This window comes from Micrasema longulum, unplaced genomic scaffold (genome assembly GCF_059751315.1).
Source record: "Micrasema longulum isolate JH-2025_06_02 unplaced genomic scaffold, ASM5975131v1 h1tg000274l, whole genome shotgun sequence".
NCBI lineage: Eukaryota > Metazoa > Arthropoda > Insecta > Trichoptera > Brachycentridae > Micrasema > Micrasema longulum.
In genome coordinates, this window is record NW_028277478.1 from 843,896 (window position 1) to 862,827 (window position 18,932).

Below are 18,932 nucleotides of genomic sequence, written 5' to 3' on the forward strand. Positions count from 1 at the left end.
ATAAGTCAATAAATAAATAAAAAGGTAATTCAACAGATATGCAAAATTCAAACTTTCAAATGAGTCGTTGAGCTGAGAGAAATTCATTTTAAGTTTCTCGTTCAGAATCGAATATTGAATATATTTTTCGGTGAAACTGCATTTCAACTAATGTTATTAAAATACAGTTTTATTTTACATTTGTTTTTACGAAATCCCAGTGACCGTATTTTGTCCAAAAAAAAGTACAGTTTCGTCATCAGAAGGATTTTTAAGCATTTTTCTTCAATGATGCGCAATGAAATATGCAAGAAACATAAATTTTGGAATCAAATAAAAAAAGTTATGATGCACGTCTAAAATATGTTAATGGAAACATAAAAACACTATCTTATTATTACAATTATGTACATCAAAGAGAAAAAGAAATGAAAAAATTAAAAATTGCTAGAGAAGGGAAGATTGAAGTGGTTAGAAATTTTAAAACCAATTTTATTATATTTTCAGAGAGGAACAAGTTGAAGAAACTTTTTATTCCCATGCTTCTGATCTTGAAACTTTTCAAGTTGAAGCTTCTTCTATTCCTGCCGCTGATTTTGGGTCTGGCCAGCTTCAAAAAACTCCTTGGATTCTTAGCTATCATCATTCCAGGTAACATTTTGATTAAAAGCTAACAATATTTTTTTTATTGTTTTAATCATTACTAAGGCTATATTGGTTTGGTATTTTACGAGTATTTAAATGAGGGTACTATTTGCAAACCCGGCAAAATCCATATTTCTTTATTTTGAGCAAATCATAAAAAAACTGTAACAATACTTAGCTTCAACTTTTTTAAACTTAATTTTATTTTTTTTAATCAGTAAATATTTTATGATTATGTCAATAAAACAGTACTGAAATAATATTTTTTTTATACATTCTAATTTTACAATACTCAAGTAGAGGTTACCATGTTTGTAACAAAGTCGATAATTCAAAAGTCGATTTCTTACAAATAAAGCCGTATTTTTAACTGAGAATGTTATAATTACTGTTTAAATTTGTATTCTAAATAAGTTTCAATTAATATCTCTATTTTTTTGGACTTTATATTTTGCCAGGCTTGCAAGTAGTACCCTAAAATACTTCCTGATATTTTAATGGGTACTGATTTCAAGACAAACCCTTATCTTCGTTAAAACCAAGGTTCAAAGTATTTCTTATACCAAATTATCTTTTTTTATCCATAATTCTACAACTGGTAATATTTTATTATTTTATATAGTTTATATTTCTTAGACTTTCTAAATTAATAATATTGTTTTAAATGCTCTGTATTACTTATAATTATGCTTACATGTATGTACATTTAATTGTATTTGTAACTAATATGTAAAAGGCACTAAGTGCCGTTTATTTCAATAAAATAAAAAATAAAAAACTCTCATGATAATAACACGTATATACTAAAAAAATCTTAGTGGTTTTAGAAATAAATTACTCAATCGTTATAATTCTGTTTTTGTTTATATTATTGTTTGCTCAAAACATATAAAGCGATTATTTTTTTGGCTTTATATTGATATCTTTGTCAAAAAAATAAGGTTTAATTTTTATCTTAAAGATTTTCTCTTTGCATAAATAATTTTATGAGGAAGTCTTCTACGTAAGCCATTTTATACAACGCCTTCCTTTACTATTTGCTTTACACACGTGCTGTGCAAATTGCATGATATTCATTTCAAAGGCGCTTATACGGTCACTACACATCACACCATATGAGTCGATCAAAATTGTTAAATTTATTAACTTTACGATATGAAATGAAAAAAATGTGGAAATTGGAAGCTTTTTGCAATTTCAAAACGAGAAATTGTAAGGTCTGAAAATATAAAATCTTATAATAAATTTAATGCAACGACATGCAAATCAATTCAATAATCAACTACATAGAAGTAATAATGAAAATAATTTCTAGCTGGTCAAGACATAGAAAAAAAAACCTTCGTACATTGTAAAAACATTCAAATGAATTGTGATGACTTAAATGTCGTTTTAATAAATAGTGCTGTGGTTATAATTAAACCAAAAAATATAGGACAATCAACTGTAATTATATCTGATGACATTAAACAATCTAGATCCAGTTTAGATCGAAGATTCGGGGTTGAGAAATTTAAATGTCATAATTTTATGCAAAAGATCCAAAGAAAGTTATATTTTCAGGAATAAGTAAAATGAAAATTCGTAGATAAATAAATGATAGGTATTTTACAAAAAAAGAGACCAGTATGAAACATTTTCAGCCTAACGGAACAGTTGAAGTAAAAATAAAATAACAAAATGATATATTTGATAGAAATGATAGGAAGTACAGAAAACGCCATGAAAAATCTGTGTTTATTTCAAAATCGAACTCTTACCTACTAGTTTAGTTCCAAAATCGGACACCTGTACAACCAACCAATCAGAGGCCGGTATTTGGGTTACGTGATTAGTAAACTGTCATGGCGGATAGTGTGTTGCCGTCAGTCGTTTGTTGTGATACACTAAAATTAAAGGTTTTCTGAGTATAATTTTGCAGCCATTTAAAAAAAAAAACATAACCACAATAGCAAATCAATGAATTAGAATGGTTGGATCAAAAACGGACATTTGTGACTAAGTTTATGTCAAAGGCGGACATCTACGAGTTTTTTAATCAAAAGCGGACAGCTATTTTTTTACAGTTAAATTTCAGCAACTAGTAATGAAATATTGATATTTTTAACTTGAAATATGTGTTTCGATGTATAAAATTAAAGTATTGGGATAGAAAACGAAAATAATCTATCAGGGTTAAAAAGTAAGTGTAGCTAAAAATCATCTAGATGTCAGATGTCCGACTTTGATACTACACTATTCATATCTTAATCTAAATGTGATCACAGATCACAGATAAACTACTGAAATTACAATTTTATATAAACTATCCGGGTTGAATTAAGGAATGTGCAGATAATAAAAAAATAAACGAATCAGAGAAACGAAAAATAGATTTTTTGAAGTAAAAAATAGTTTCAAATATATTTTATATATTTTTTTATTTATTTTAATAGCATCCTTATACATTTTTACTATTTTTATTTTTTTTTCACTTGTTATATTTTTTCTAAAACTAAAATCCCACCAAGCCACTTTTTAGAGCTTGTTGGTGAAGATTAAAATATTTATACTGACTTAATAATATTATTTACATTTATAAAAAACAATAAATAACAGATAAAAATTAACAGCCGGAAAGATCAGAATAAACATGTTTGTACAAATAATAATATTTAAATATTTTTTTTTTAATACAAGAAAATATATGAAAACTTAAAATATTAACACATAAGCTACTATTCATGTATAAACTTTTGATCGAGTAGCCACTCTCTTATTTTGCTATTGTTACAATGTGAGTTTAATTTAAGTTCTTTTGGCAATAAATTAAAAATTCTAGTTACTAAATATTTGAGATTTTTATTTCCATACTTTTGGTACTACCAAGCCATCATTAAACGTGAAGCGTGTATTATGGTTATGTTTGAGAGGAAACTTGAATGTAATACTATTAAATTGTTATAAAATGATGCAAAGCCACAGTAGTCCTCGAACAGGCAGAGTTTTGATTGTTTTGTACAAGATATCATTATTACTTCTTTGTTCGTAAATCTCTGTTGGTACAATTTGCATGAATGCAATGAATGTTTAAAGGCTTTAAGTTTGCGAAGAACTTGAAGTATTATTATATAAGTATTAACCATATATGCTGATGCTAAGTGAAACGTACGCAGCTTAAGAAAAAACTATGAATGTTTCCAGGATACAAGAGTGTCACATGTGATTCGTTAAGTCAGTGTACAGGAGGCGTAACGATCGTAATCCAAAGTAAAATTTCTTTCAAGATAATTTCAAATAAGTTTATATAACAAAACTCACGATGCTCGTTATACAAGTTGGGAATAAAAATATAAAAATCACGTATGTATGTATGTCATTCTTCAAATCAAGGCTTTAATTGTTTTGGGTTTTTTTCGAATATTGGTGTCAAAAAACATGAATTAAAAGAGGTAAAAACAAGAATTAAAAGAGGTAAAAAAAAGAGTTTGACAAAGAAAACATATTTATGGATCATAAAAAAGAAATATAGAAAAATGAAATATCTACATGTGACGTAAATAATAGTGAGTTTTGTGATGAAATTTGACAATTTCATACTTACCAAAAAAAATTACGAAAATTTACCAATAATGGTAATAAATTAACCATAAACTCTTAGAATTAAGAATAAATTAACCAATAATGGTATAAATCAACTCATAGAATTAAGAATAAGAATAGTCCAGAAGGAGCGTAGAATCATATTTGAATACATCGGACTGTGTCCAAAAATCCCCCTACTATGCCCCACGTTTTTCGCGCGCATTCGTGATGACGCCGCGTAATGTTGCACGCACGACGATAATCATAACACAAATGTAAGGTAAAAACAAAGCAATATGTTAATTTCTCCAAAATTTTATTGTGCACACGGAAATATTGATTGACACAACAGAGTAGATAAGTAAAGGGTCATTTAATAAGAGTTATTGAATTAATGAACTTTGAACTTAAAATATAAAATAAACTTTATTTTACATAAAACGGATATTTTTATATCACGTTAAATAATATTTGATGATTTAAAGATAATGTCGTTCAAATAACCCTCAAGGCGTTGTTTAATTCAAAGTCTTATTTTCATTAGTTTTTTTCATTAGATGAGCAAAGTAGGGTAAAAAAATTTACTACCCTGGCAACACTAACGAAATTTCCATTTTGTTTCTTCGACAATCTGACAGATGCAAACATAATTAAATTTTTAATTAATGCATTTGCTACTTAAACATTCGTTTGCTAATTACATATGAAATGTGATACCACCCTGTTTCTTTAAGATCCTAGCAGTATTTTTACACTTCAAAAGAACACATTACGGCATAGTTAAATTCAAATCAGGAGTTGCGTACTGAACGACATCTATAAAGAAACTAATGGGACAAAACGTAAACCTACTCATTTATGAGTAGTTTTGTCGCCTTCTGTTTGATGTGCATATGCGGTTTCTGGACTACTCTTAATTCTATGCATCAACCCTTGGGTGAACTTCAAAAACAGAGGGATGACGCGTACAAAGTTGCTTAAATAACTCAATCAGATAATTAACGGGAAATACGAAAAAAAATAGGAAACATAATGCGTCTGATTTAATAACGTGTAACATAGTTATTGAAATTATTTTTGTACATATCTAGTTTACTGAAAATTGTTAATCGTTTTTTTTATTTTTGAAACTATCTAAATAAAAAATGGTATGACAAATGAATTTAATTGTAAGACTAAAACTTTTCATAATTTTATTTCAAATTAAAGTCGGCATTATTTGATCACTTACTTGATCACTCACAAAGCGCACTTTTGTTATTGTAAAAAGAAAATTTAACTTCATAAATTATTTATAATAATAATAAAAGTTTCTATAAATATTTACAGAATCGACTTAAAGGTCAAACATAAAGTAAATATTTGTATATATGATGAAGGTGCGTACTGTGATTTGCATGTTAACTTAATTAGTTACCTGACAAAAAGACGGGTACGTCTCGAAGCTGGTAGACTTAAAAGTCGGTAAGTGGTTATATACAAATGTTAACTTACATTTACATTAAATGAGGGTTCGTGTTAATATTAACAAAAGCTTTCTTATTCTGTGTGAAATTGAAATTATACATTCGTTTTATTCCTGTAATTAAATTAACAAAATTAGCACCCTTTTACGATTAAATGCTAATCTTGTCCATAAACTTGTGAAAGTTTTTAATTAGTTTCAAAGTAGTCACGGTTAAGCGAAACATTTCCTTGTTCTAGTTTTTAGTCAAAATTAATTGCAATAAAAAGCTTACCTCAGTAAGAATACAAATAAACATTTGTGTTACTTTTTATGGTTTCTTGTAAACTGCTTATTTTCGACACAGAAACACAGAAAACACAGAAAATTTATTAAATTCTATGAATGGTAACCTTTTCTTTGTTGGGTTGTATTAAATAATTTTTACTATTATGTGGCATTTGAAACGTTTTACCAACAATAACACTCTAGGCTAAGAGTTAAATAATATCACTGTAATAAAATTTCAAACAGAGTTTTCGTTATCCAATACTTAAGAAATTTATCAAAAGACAGGTTTATTTTTAATCTTTATTCTGATTAAAGATAAAATATAACATTATTAAAAATACAAAGAAAGCTTTCTGAAATTGAAAACAGACAGAATTACGTTAAGAATTCTCAGAAAATGAAGATTAAAGAATGTATTATAAAAATGAACAATTACAAACGACCGGGCATTAACATATTATGAAACATGAAGTATTTTGTCTTATTTGAAATTTCCATATCCTTGCAATTTTTAAAAATTGTATATACTCGTGAATTTGTGTATTTCCATTTCGACTTGAATCATACATATTTATTTTTTTTTCAGTTGATTACACTGCATTACGAATTGTAAAATTTATGTTTTGAAATTTATTATTTATTCATTCAAAACTGAGGTCCAGTGGTTTTTATTATTATTTTATTTGTTGATTAATTATCAAACTATGCCAACATTTTCATTTTTATCATTTATGTATTGCATGATTATCACGGATTTCTAAAAGTTTTGTTATTTAAAAATTAATCCGCCCGGATTTAATAAATTAATCATTTACACATTGAACTTTGACGTACTGTGTGGAAAAATCCCTTTGAGTCATTGTGTGGTAGTCTTAGTTTATCTAAGGTAGTAATTTTATTAACAAATTACAACATTTATAGGGCTTATGACCTGTCAATGGCTGGTTTAAGCGGCCACTTTACACACTGTGTAACATTTACCATTTTGCCTATGTTTGATCATCGATATTTCTTCAATTCTTTAATCTGTTGATTTTAGTGAAGTTAAATAGCTGAAACCTTTGTTGTTGTGAAGAGATTCATTTATTTATTTATTAATAATTTATTTATTTATGAAAAAAAACAAGATTTATAAACTTGAAGTATTACATTACATTACATTATATATTTTATTTGTACGAAATATTCCCAATCAGCAAAAGTGCTGGTATGAGGGGATATTATATATAATAACACAATAGTTTAAATAAAAAGTCGATGAAATAACATCACATATCACTCGTCACACGGGCTGTAAGAACTGTTATATTTAGGTATTTTTAAAGTACGTATATGTTTTGTATATTTTTAGGTCATTAGAAAGTGAATTGTAAAAAATTATTGCTGTATACAAAAAATTGTTCTTTTTCTGTTGGTCCGAGGTTGTTTGCAAGTTAAATTAGTTGATGCTCTTGTATTTATTTTATGTATGTTGTTGTTGAAATTTGATTCAATATTTGTCTTTATTTTATTATTTTTCATCTTGAATATCATTTTTATATTTACTGCGTGGATTAATTCCTCTAGATTGAGCATTTTTGTTATTCTATATAAATCTCTGGTTCTAGTATATTTATTAAAATTAAATATTACATTGAGTGCTTTATTCATTGTTCTTTGTATTGAATCTTACATTTGTTTACTAAATAGCGACCATATTGTTATTCTTTTATATAATATTTGACTGAATTATTTCACATATTAGGCAACGCCTGAAAACAGTTTACCAATTTTAATAATTTATTTTTGGACCAGTTGGTTTTATTACAATATTTGAATTACAACAATACAGAAAAGAAAGTTATCTCCATCCATGTTGTTATTTTTTTATCTTAACGACTCCCGAGGGGTCGAAATCCAGTCTTTTGTCTACAAACATTTGGACAAACTCAAAAATTGGTATAATTTGATTGTCTGATAATCACCGTCTTTTTATCTTATCAAAATTTTATATATCTGTCAATTACTAATCTAATGATTTGTTATCTCTTAGTCACAAAGGAATATTCAACGTTTTATTTATCACAGGGTATTAGATATTTTGTCATTTTTGGTGATCCTGATGGACAAAATATTTGATTTATAATTACCTAATATGCCAAAATACGTGAAATATATGTTTTTAATGTGGTAAGGTTCACTTGAAGATTATAAAAAAAGTGGTAATATTCACCGTAATTTCCGAGATATTAATGAATTTCATGCAATTTTCAACGCCGGTAACATCACAGGAAGAGGCGGGTTAAATTAAAAATGTATCAATTTAGGCACATGATTTGTGGATGAAACCATGAATAAATTACCAGAACTACTTACCTGATCATTTCAACTTATTAGCTCGTTTGTTACTTTTTATAACATATACAAAAACAATTAATATACATTTGTTTATATGATTGGTTGATTTTCCACCCTGTTGGAGCGAGTTCACAAACAGTGGACTCGCAAATCTTATTGAAATATTTTTGAAATTCAATAATAGTTTTTGCCTAAAATATTACTTTTTATATTTGCATAGATAAACGTTCGAAAATTATAATTGGTTGTTTTTCGACCCAATTGAAGTGATTTCACGCTCAGGTGACTGATTGGTCGTTTTAAAATACTTTTGTCAACAGATGATGTCAAGAATTGAAGAAATTTGGATGTTCAAACATAGGAAAAATGGTTAATATTACACAGTATGTAAATTAGTCACTTAAATCAACCAATTGCAGGTCATGAGCCCTGTAAACGCCTAGACTTTAATTATATCTTATCTTAAATATTATCCATTTCTGTTGTAAATTTTTAATAACAAAACTTAAATAAACTCGTGTGGCGTAAAAACACGAAAGTCGTTTAACATAATTTTTAGTTTATTCACGTCTACCTATTAGTCTTTACAAAATTTAAATTTTTTTATGGGTAATAAATCAGCTAGCAAACGTCTAAAAAATTCTTTAACCATCAATAACTTTGGAAGCTTTTAAGCTTCTAAAAGCACGTAAAACAATTTTATATTCGTACGTCACCGAGACCTTATTGAATTAATGAAGCAGAATGAACGTGATGCCTTAGCTTTGCATAGCCTTAGTAATATTTTTATATGAAATACTCGCATATTCCTTAGAATATAACGAGTATAGGAGTCGTAGATCAAAACACGCTATCTTCTCTAAAACAAAATAACTATGAGTGAATTATACTACATTTCGTTAAAATATCAAAGTGAATTTAAAATTATTTTGAGTTTCCAAACCTGCTCCAGTTTTAAAATTTATAAATTAATATTGTGTTATTTATGAGTATTACAAAACAATAAATACATATTTTCTTGTGAGCTCCTTATTAATAAAAAAAAGTTTACAAAGCAAATTTTGTACATTTACGACTGATGTTTATTTGTATATTATATTTAATAGGAATGACCCGGTAAGCCTTCATTTGAGAAGCTTGTCAACAGGTGGTGAAGAGGGGATATGAAAGGAAGCTTAGACCACAATCAGACCAATTGAGATAAAAATATTTCATGGATTTTTTTCTTGCAGCTTGTGGGAATCGAATTCGCGACGCCAGTTTCAGAGTTGGCCGTTTGACCGACTGCGCCATTGCGCACAATATTTACTTGCATACAAGGACGCTAGTTTTGTTTTTAAATTTCTGAACACTGACGCTCTTCATATAAATCACCAAAAGAAAACTCCCATAACCATACTTGCAGCACCGCTTATTAAAAGTTTATTGATTACATCAATTTATTAAAGTCACAGTATTTAAAAAAAAAAGTATTTAGGTACTAACAACAGCAACAACAACAAAGCATCACGCCGTTTCTTCGTGCGTGCATGACTAGCATATTTATGATTTTGTATTTGTTTTGGCATTACAGGCCTAAATTTTACTAGAAATTTTATAAATTATGAAAAAATAATTATTTAACAGCATGTCTTTAAGATTTTATTTTTGAAATCTTAACTTAACACTTTGAGCACCGGCCGAATGCACATAGAATTTACCCTGTGCCTGGCCCATTTTTGTGAAAATGCATACTTTGTGAAGGGTTTCTTAAACGTGTCATAATTATAAAAATACTAAATAAAATCAATACTCACTTTTCATATTTATTTGAAACAATTTACTAAGTAATTTTTGTATGACAGTCTTGCCAACATTGGCCTTTACGGAGAGCCACATTGCAATGTTCGCACATATCCCTACAACGTCAGACTCCTTTTTTCGTGATTTGTGTCCCGGAGCCGTGTAAACACGTGTTTATAATAACCACGCGTTGTGTCCCGGTCCCGTGTTTTTACGTAGTTTACCAACAGCAAAAAAATACTAATTAAATTCACCAGATGTCATTAAAATGCACATTTTGAACAGCTAGTAAATTACGTGACCACACGGAACACAACGTGTGGTTATATAATCACGTGTTTACACGGCTCCGGGATACAAAGTGTTAAAAATATTCCGTCTCTTGATTAATGTAACACGAGGTTACAGCACCGAATGCAAGGGGATTCTTTTTTATCACAGTATTTTAAAAAAAAAAACCTAAATATTTTAAGAAAAATCTCCACATTGTTAAAGAAACTATTTCTTTGGCATTTTAAAATATCTTTTATGGTTTATGAAATAAAGATAAAACCTCGGTCCTTGACATTTAGTAGCTTTAAGGTGCGTTAGTCCTTTTTAATTCAATAAAGAAGATTATATTGGTGAAAGCAAAACGTAAGTTTGCCTCCCAGTGTTTTGTAAAGGTAAAGTAGGCATGTGATCCAAGTCTTTTAAGCCTTTCTCTTGGTAAAGTTTTTCACCGCAGAAAAAATATCAGACATCTAAAGGAATCGTTTTCTGTAAAAACTTTGATCTTTTGATTTTTCTCAGTAAAAAAAAGTGGAATTTTCGCCAAAAATATTTCGAGTAAGCTCAAATATTTGTGGATTAAATTATATTACAACAGAGATAAGGCTCGCCTTTGAGAGGGGTATGAAGTCAAGGCATTTAATTAGCATACTGAAACCAGCCAATGACATATCATGATTCTTGTAAATGCCTAGACTTCAATATCCCTTCTGTACAATTTTTTGCCCTTTGGACAATACACATACATATTTTAACTGCAAAGTAGTGTGCTAGTAAAACAGCGACCTTGAGGTGATTTTTACAAAAGTGGCGCTACATAATTTATCCGCACCTAATAATGATAATTAAAAATTAATATTATTAGAAATAGAAAAATAAAAACACAAAATTAACGTGCAATGATTACATTAAAAATATAAATGAGTCTTAGGTTTTTTTTTCCGTATATTTATTTTATTATTATAATAAGCGCACATTGGTGTTATTGTACAAAAGCATGTGTCCTATTACCAATAATATTTTGTGAAACTACGGTGAATACTTATGCTAGGGATTTTGCTTTTAAAAATTGATTTTCTGTATTGAGTTTTTTGTGTTACAATTTTTAAAATATTTGGACCATTTCTGGTTTTTATGTTTCTATCTATGACAAATTGAGATGTACATGTATGTTTTTTCACACGATAACAAGCTTGTTGACGTGCTAAAAAATCAAGAGATAATACTATGTATATTTTATTTATAAAATCTTAGTAATAAGCACCTACTGACGGACCACAGCCATACGGTTTAGTAAGACTTAATATTTTTTAAAGGTTTTTTAAATGAATAAATAAATAAATAAAAATGTAATGCAGAAGAATTTTTATATTAGCGTAGTTAGTATCCTGATGGAAAGACCTGTATGTCCTAAAAATGATAGATACAGTAAAATGGCTTAGTAGTTATGAAAAAATATGTATTGAAATGTTGACGAAAATGTCTTTGTTTTTCTTTACAGGTCTAATCGGCTACTTTAAACTTTGCAAGCCAAACCTGCAATCATCATATCCTGGATTTGGAAATGAATACTATAGCGGCCCACAGTATACTCCTGCGGGGATAGGTCTGCCGAGCTACGGCCAATCTCTCTATCACCAAAGGCCTCATGAAGGCTACTACGGTAGGGAGCAAGGATCTTCAGGCGGAGTCGCTTTCAGAGAAGAAGGACATTCACAAGACCTCGCCTACCAAGGATGGCAGTACAGAAATGCGAAAGATTTGAAACAAGATGAAAAACAAGCATAAAAATTCTCGGTATTTTGAGTGTAACATGTCAAATAGTTTCCATTTTATGCATTTAAAAATGTGTATACTTCTGTAGTTAAGTAAATAAATTAAAAATACTCACAAAAAAAATGTACGATAACACGTTACAAAGGCAAAAAAATTACATTTCAATTTGTGCGTAGTTTTTCCTCACCCATTTTTGCATTATTCTTTAACTCTTTAAAGGCTGTGTCCCAAAATTCCTTTACGCGCGGTGATGTAACATTGCGTTACCTCAAGCAAAAGACATAATATTCTGAAGTTCACATATTTGAAAATAAAACACGGAGACAAGCTGGTTAATATTTTTACTTCTATAATTTATGAAAACTCTAGTATAATTTAATCCTGTAATAGGAAAATAAGATCAAAGAAATAACGTGCTCTCCCGCTTACTGCAAATTACTTATTGATTGAACGAATTTCTTCTTTTAATTCTGTCTCTTTCATACAAACACCTACCACAAAACAGCGTCTCTGTCTTTTTTGTTATAAATTCTATTCTCGTGCTCTTTCTTGTACAGTAAAACAGATTTATGTGGTATTGGCTTTCATGTATATAATAATTCTTCGCATCGTAAGGATAAATATGTTTTGTACAATCCGGCATATTTATACAAATTTAAAATAAACCAAAAAAAAAACTCTACTATTTAAAAAAATAAGAGAGATATTTCAAGTCTTGTGTACTATGTATTCACCACAGCCACACAGGAGCTAACGAACTCATCATGATCAGACGCAATACTACACAGAAATATGCCGATGTGTATGAAGAAAAAGTGGCTTAATCGCACTGCAACTTTTTTTTTTTCAGTTTTATTTTCAGTAAGTTTTTCTAAATTTTAACAGCTGCCAGCTTGACTCCAGAACAGAAATTAACATGAATAAAAAAAATTGCTCATTTCTTTCTTACATTTATTATAGCACTTGTGTCCTGATTTGATACATATTTTTTTTTAAATTGTTGAGTACAACGGAATTTTTGTATTTTGGATTAAGTTAGTATAGGAGTAGCGTGTCTGTTTATACTACGTCATTGATTATAATTATATGCATAATATGTAAATATTAAAAGTTGAGTTTTCCCAATATTTTTTTGTATTTTAGGTTAAAAATATACGTTTATTTGTTTGTGTGTATTAAAAAACCATAAAATAGCATCTTGATAGTTTGTGTTTCGTAGATTTTTTTTTACAGTAGTGAAATTTTTTAACATTCCAAATATAACAATGACACTATCCGATGATTTTCAAATTAAGACGAAAAAAAAACATTAGTTAATTATTCTGTCTTACCATTTAAACTGATTTTTTAAATCAAATAAACGAAAACTTGGTATTTTTAAGAAAATAAAATAGTTTTAAATTAGTTGCAACAGAGAGGAAAAACATTTAAGATTTCTCTCTAAGAAGGAAATTAATCCAGCCTGTCTGCAAACACTTCGACATACTCGAAACATTGTTTAATAAAAAAAAGTGCAAAGCCTCAAAAAAAATCATGGCTTCACATGAATGCAAAAAATTGGATACATCGGTATTTTTAAAAATCTTTCAGCTTTCAAATGATACACAAAAAACATAGGTCATAAAAAAATCAACAAAACAAATTATAACTTTTTTATGAGTTTGTTTTTTTACTCGTATATCAATCTAATCATTGTAAGCCATTTAAAAATAGTTAAATAACATGAATATTATTAAAATTGAACACATACCTAGTAATTAATATATAATTTATTTTATTGATTGATGTATTTTTTAAGGTTTTTCCTATTCATGTACATAAAAATAAATTTGTGAAAAACGTTTTTTGATAATTTATGTTTTATATCAACAATTAAATTATTATTTCCAATGTTTATTTTTTATTTATTCATTTTTACAGATTACATAACAAATTTTTTGTCTTTAGTTATATGAGCTCAATATTATTTCAGCGTGGTGAGTTTTAAAAAATTGAATACGCAATTAATACGAATTTTCAATTTTATAATTCAATTTCAAATTATGAGTTTTTTATTCTTTGTTTTGTGGTGTAATAGTAAGCGTCTATATCTTTCATACAAGAATCCTTGAATTCCATTCCTGACGAGGACAACACAAAAATACTATTAATTTTTAAAAATCAAGTTTTGTCCTATGGCCAAAGTCGCAGACTAACGGATCAGATGTCCAAAGTCAGAACTCCACTCCACTCCAATTTTCAATAGCTTAACCTGTACCTCAACCTTAAACGCAAAATTTTATTATTTGGTAAATTGTATGAACGCAAATATTTGTAAAAGTAAAACTGGTCAACTAATTGTATAGGATAATTAATGCGACTGAAGTTCACTGTATTCTGTTGAACTAATTCAGTGCCACATGCACCTTTGAGTGCGGATGTGGGAGTCATAGTCTATTGATTGATGACACACACGTGCGATGATTACACCTAAAATATTGAGCCATGACCAATGAAGCAATTTATCATTTTATATTTATTTATTTTTATTTTTATTTTATTTTTAATTTATTTTATTTTATTCAAAAAACATACATAATAAGTATGAAAACTAACATTTTTTTAACATAAAAAAACCAATTCAGTTTTCATAAATTATGCAAAAGATATGGACATTAAATGTGACAAAAAAAATAAATAAATAAGAATTTTAAGTGAGAAAAGAATAATTGTTAACATTTGCGTTTTCCATGGAGGTAATAAATTAAAATAAATAAAAATACCTAATGTACACTCTGTGCTATCCACACACACACATGAATGCACATATAAAACATACACAAACTTATACATTACATGCGGCACATATACATAGCGTAAAACACTCAAGATGCACATTCAGCAACTATCCCAAATAATCGACCCCATGAAGAAATTTTCTGTACAAATGCAACGTGCAGTTAAAAATGTCTACATCAATACTGAATCCATTATAATTTCTACAGGTACGTCTTATGAATGAATTCGAGGTATAATTGTTTTTACAAGTTGGTACATAAAATATGGAATACAATACATTTTATTTTGCAATACTAAAAGAATTGCATATTAAGCGTCCGTCTACATAAGAGCAACGTCTTGCGGTGCATATACGGCATGAAGACATAAATACTTAAGTAAAGCGGCCTATGAAGAAATTACAGTGCGTGGTAATGCCCAGTCAGTCCAGCAAGTCAGCCCAAGAAAGACAGCCCCAAGAGTCAGCCGAGTCAGCTCAACGTAGTCACTCAGTTCAAGCATGTAGTCCAAGTGCAGTTCGTTCAACTTCTCATCACCATTATTTTCATGCACTATCTGCCACATTTTATTCAATATTCAATAAATACGAATCAAACATGAACCTCATGTGTTTTGTCAATCTCCAACTGGGTTAGGAGCTCCAACTCTTTTTATTAGCTAAATCCTACACGGATAATGGGATAATTATGAAAATACATACGTTATTATGAGAATAATTTAGTATATAATTAGCACTTGGCTGACTATTGAAAAAAAATATCATTGTTTTCTTATCCACACTGAAGCAATACACAAAGCAATGCATTCGTACTCAAATTGCAGATCATTTTTGTAACTAGGAAGGCAAGTCAATATTATGCTTCAGGGAGCTGTCCAGTCCTTTTATTTAAATCAAGTAAATGCTGAGATTATATTTTAATCCATTTTATTTATACATATAAATGTACATTACCAAATGGAATATCTTATTTCATGCATATAGAAATAATTAAAATAATTAGGTAAAATTAAGTATATAAAATGAACACATAAGTATACATAATATCCAGAGAATAATATGTTAAAAAAGTAAGAGGATCTTATAACGAAAAACTCCCTCAGAGACGTGAAAAATGACAATGTCCAAAGTAATATGGTTCAACATAGAGATAGCCCTTCCAACAGGCATAACCATAGCGACCCATGTAGTGAAATAAAATAGTCGCTTGACTCATGCATGAATGATTCCAATTCCGATTCCTGGTGAGATCACATAAATTTAATTTATTTTTCTCAAGCCTAGATGTTTTGTGCTGTAATTAACCACTTAAATCGGGCTTCTTTGCCTGTTGTGGTGCAAAAAAAATACGTTTTAAATTTAAAAACCAATATTTATGTTTTTTTTTACTCCACAATAATCAACTAATTAAAAATCGGTAAAATTAGACTGTTGATTTGTGAATTAATAATTTTCTATGTAGAACGAAATTGACACAATTTGCGTAGTGATCATAAAAAAATCAAGCCGGTAACAAGTCGCTAGTTCTATTTATGCCAACACTTGTATATTTTTCAATTCATAAAAGTTTCTTTGTATCCGTTAAAATACATTTCAATACATGTCAAACAAGAATCCAGGCAAATCATAACAATATGTTAATTAGGTTTGTCATGTTCATAATACTAGACACTCCAATAAGGATCTGATTCTACAGAGAGGAGTCAATATTTTTTGGCTCAAAGGGAGCAATACTATATAGGCCCGAGGATATATAACCTTACCCCAGGTTCACGGAAATGTAGTGGGATTGCCAGGCTAAGGAAAGTGTTGACTGCATTTTTGATCTGTATTGGTTGGAGAGAGTCAGAGAAATTGATGTCCGATGTAGAAGAACGTAAGCTGATTTCTTGTTTTACTAGTAATTACTTAGGACTAAGGATATAGTGATTTTGGTATTATTTATGTTTTCACTGTACATTTATTTTTTTCTTTTAATACTGAAAAAGCACACATAATTATAAAACTGTAATGATTTTTCAATATTATTATAAAATACATAGTTGACTGCCTTAGAACGGGGAAGCAATCCCTAGTTAGGCAGTTTAGATGAACCACCAGCAAAAATAAAAAATATACATGTTTACTTTTACTTCTTAATTATTTTTTTGTATTCATGATTCATTGTAAATTGTTGTAATAAATATGTAAAAATAAATAAATGAATAATAAATGTGTCATTAAGGAATTTAAATGTTCATGAGTTGTCAAAAAAGATATGGGATGCTGAGAAAGCGATGGTTTTTGTTAAAAACCAACATCTATCTAGGTAGAAAGTGTTATTGGAAAGCATCTGGATTGGATAACAATGTTTTGTTTTTAATACTTCTTTTGTAGATGTACATACTTTTATATTGGTTATAGTTTACTAGTTAAGGTATAACTAGATGTTCAAATTTTATTCTTAAGATTTTCGTAAAGAAATATATTACAATTTATTGTATAAATAAAAGACGAGCGATACGTTATCCACAAATTTGGAATATCCAGTGACCGGTTTCATCGCTTTGGTGACATCTTCGAGGCTGGAATCATTATTAAGAAGCTCAATGTTTTTACACAAAACAAAGGTAAAGATAGATAATTCAAAATTGTACCAAAGTAATTTTTAAAAAGTTATTTTTATCTTAAGGATCATTATCAATTATTTATTTGGGTTATCTAATAAGTTGATATGATGCTATTTTAATGAGTTTAAGTATTTTATTTTTAGTGCACCATCCTTCGTGAGTGTGATTTTTGACAATTATGATTTCTGAATCACAAAGGGTAGGAAATTATTAGTAAAAAAATATTACAATGGTAAAGTAATGGAGAATGCACGTGTGTTATCTGTTCATTGAGTAATTTTACGTCGGGTTTATTTTTTAATCTATTAATTTCAAGAATGTCTAGAATGTCAAGTTTATGGCCTTTAGGTACAATATGAATTATTTTTACATTAGTTTTCAAATCGAAGAAATGTTAATTTTCCATTAAATGATTGGCAAAATTTGATTTATCTTTATTAATAGACCATGATTTTATGTGCTCTTTTATGCGAGTTTTAAAGGCTTTCCCCGTTTGGCCTACGGAGTATGTGTTTTTACAGTCGTTACAATTAAGAAGGTGAGTTCCTGAGTTAGAAAGCTTTTTTTTTCTTACTTATAAAATAATTTACAATGAACTTCCATCAAGAACTTTTACTTACAAATTTAAATGTTTTAAATATATTACATTACAATATAAATCTACTTGATGTAGGCGTATACGAAATCAAATAAATTTCAAACCTGGTTTGATCTGAAAAATCATTGTCTAATAATTTTTCTCAATTTCAAAAAAAATCCATGAAGAGAAAATATCAAAGATTTTAATTTCTTCGAGTTGTTGAACTTGTCGAACATTTCATCCTTTGAATATTATCTCATATTGTGATACTCGAATGAAAAGATTATCCCTTGTCTGAAAAATGAGGTTGATAAAATGACATTTTTGTTAACCTGTCAAAGAGTTTAACCTTTGAAAATCACGTGAATGAACCCATAAAACTTTCGCTTCGTTGTAAAGGCTTTTATTATACCTACATTTTATGTACTAATTCATTGCATTTTTATATGGTGCCGACAAAAGCATGTTGCGTGTAGCTTTCCACTTAAAAAGCTTTTCGATCCTTTACTCGTATGGGCATAATTATGTAAAAAACATTACGGGTACAGTAATTACTTGAGACAATATTTTATCATTTATGCATCTTAAGTTTATTGCTTTTAATTTACGTTACATCATAATTGAAAGGGTATTTAAAGGGTACTCTTGCATGGTCGGCAAACGCGATGACCATTACACCACGAGGCCGACTTTTTACAAAATAAATCTATGTTAATATTGTTATGATGTGAAAATAATATGTGGTAGAAGCACAAAAATTAGGAAAATGATTTAACTTCTAGATAAATAAATTACAACAGAGATGAAGAACATTTTGAAGAAACGAATATGGAATTCCGGGCATTTACAGGGCTTAAGATCTGTCGTTGGCTGGTTAAA

At 28.7% G+C, this 18,932-nt stretch overlaps 1 protein-coding gene across 4 annotated transcripts in view; it reads left to right on the plus strand.

Annotated features, from left to right (window-relative positions):
- Positions 1 to 13,619, plus strand: part of Osi2 (DUF1676 domain-containing protein Osi2) — a 71,332-nt gene extending 57,713 nt beyond the window's left edge. For 2 of the 4 annotated variants that reach the window (XR_015821978.1, XR_015821977.1), the window contains exons 6-8: positions 487 to 630; positions 11,814 to 12,340; positions 12,646 to 13,619. Coding sequence is in view for 2 of the 4 variants with exons in the window: in XM_088224252.1 (XP_088080378.1) it covers positions 487 to 630; positions 11,814 to 12,100 (431 nt within the window). In the remaining 2 variants the exon portion in view is untranslated. Of the gene's footprint in view, positions 1 to 486; positions 631 to 11,813 lie in introns of all 4 variants that reach the window. The other 2 variants (XM_088224252.1, XM_088224251.1) reach the window with 1 other exon arrangement.
- The last annotated feature ends 5,313 nt before the right edge of the window (positions 13,620 to 18,932 follow it).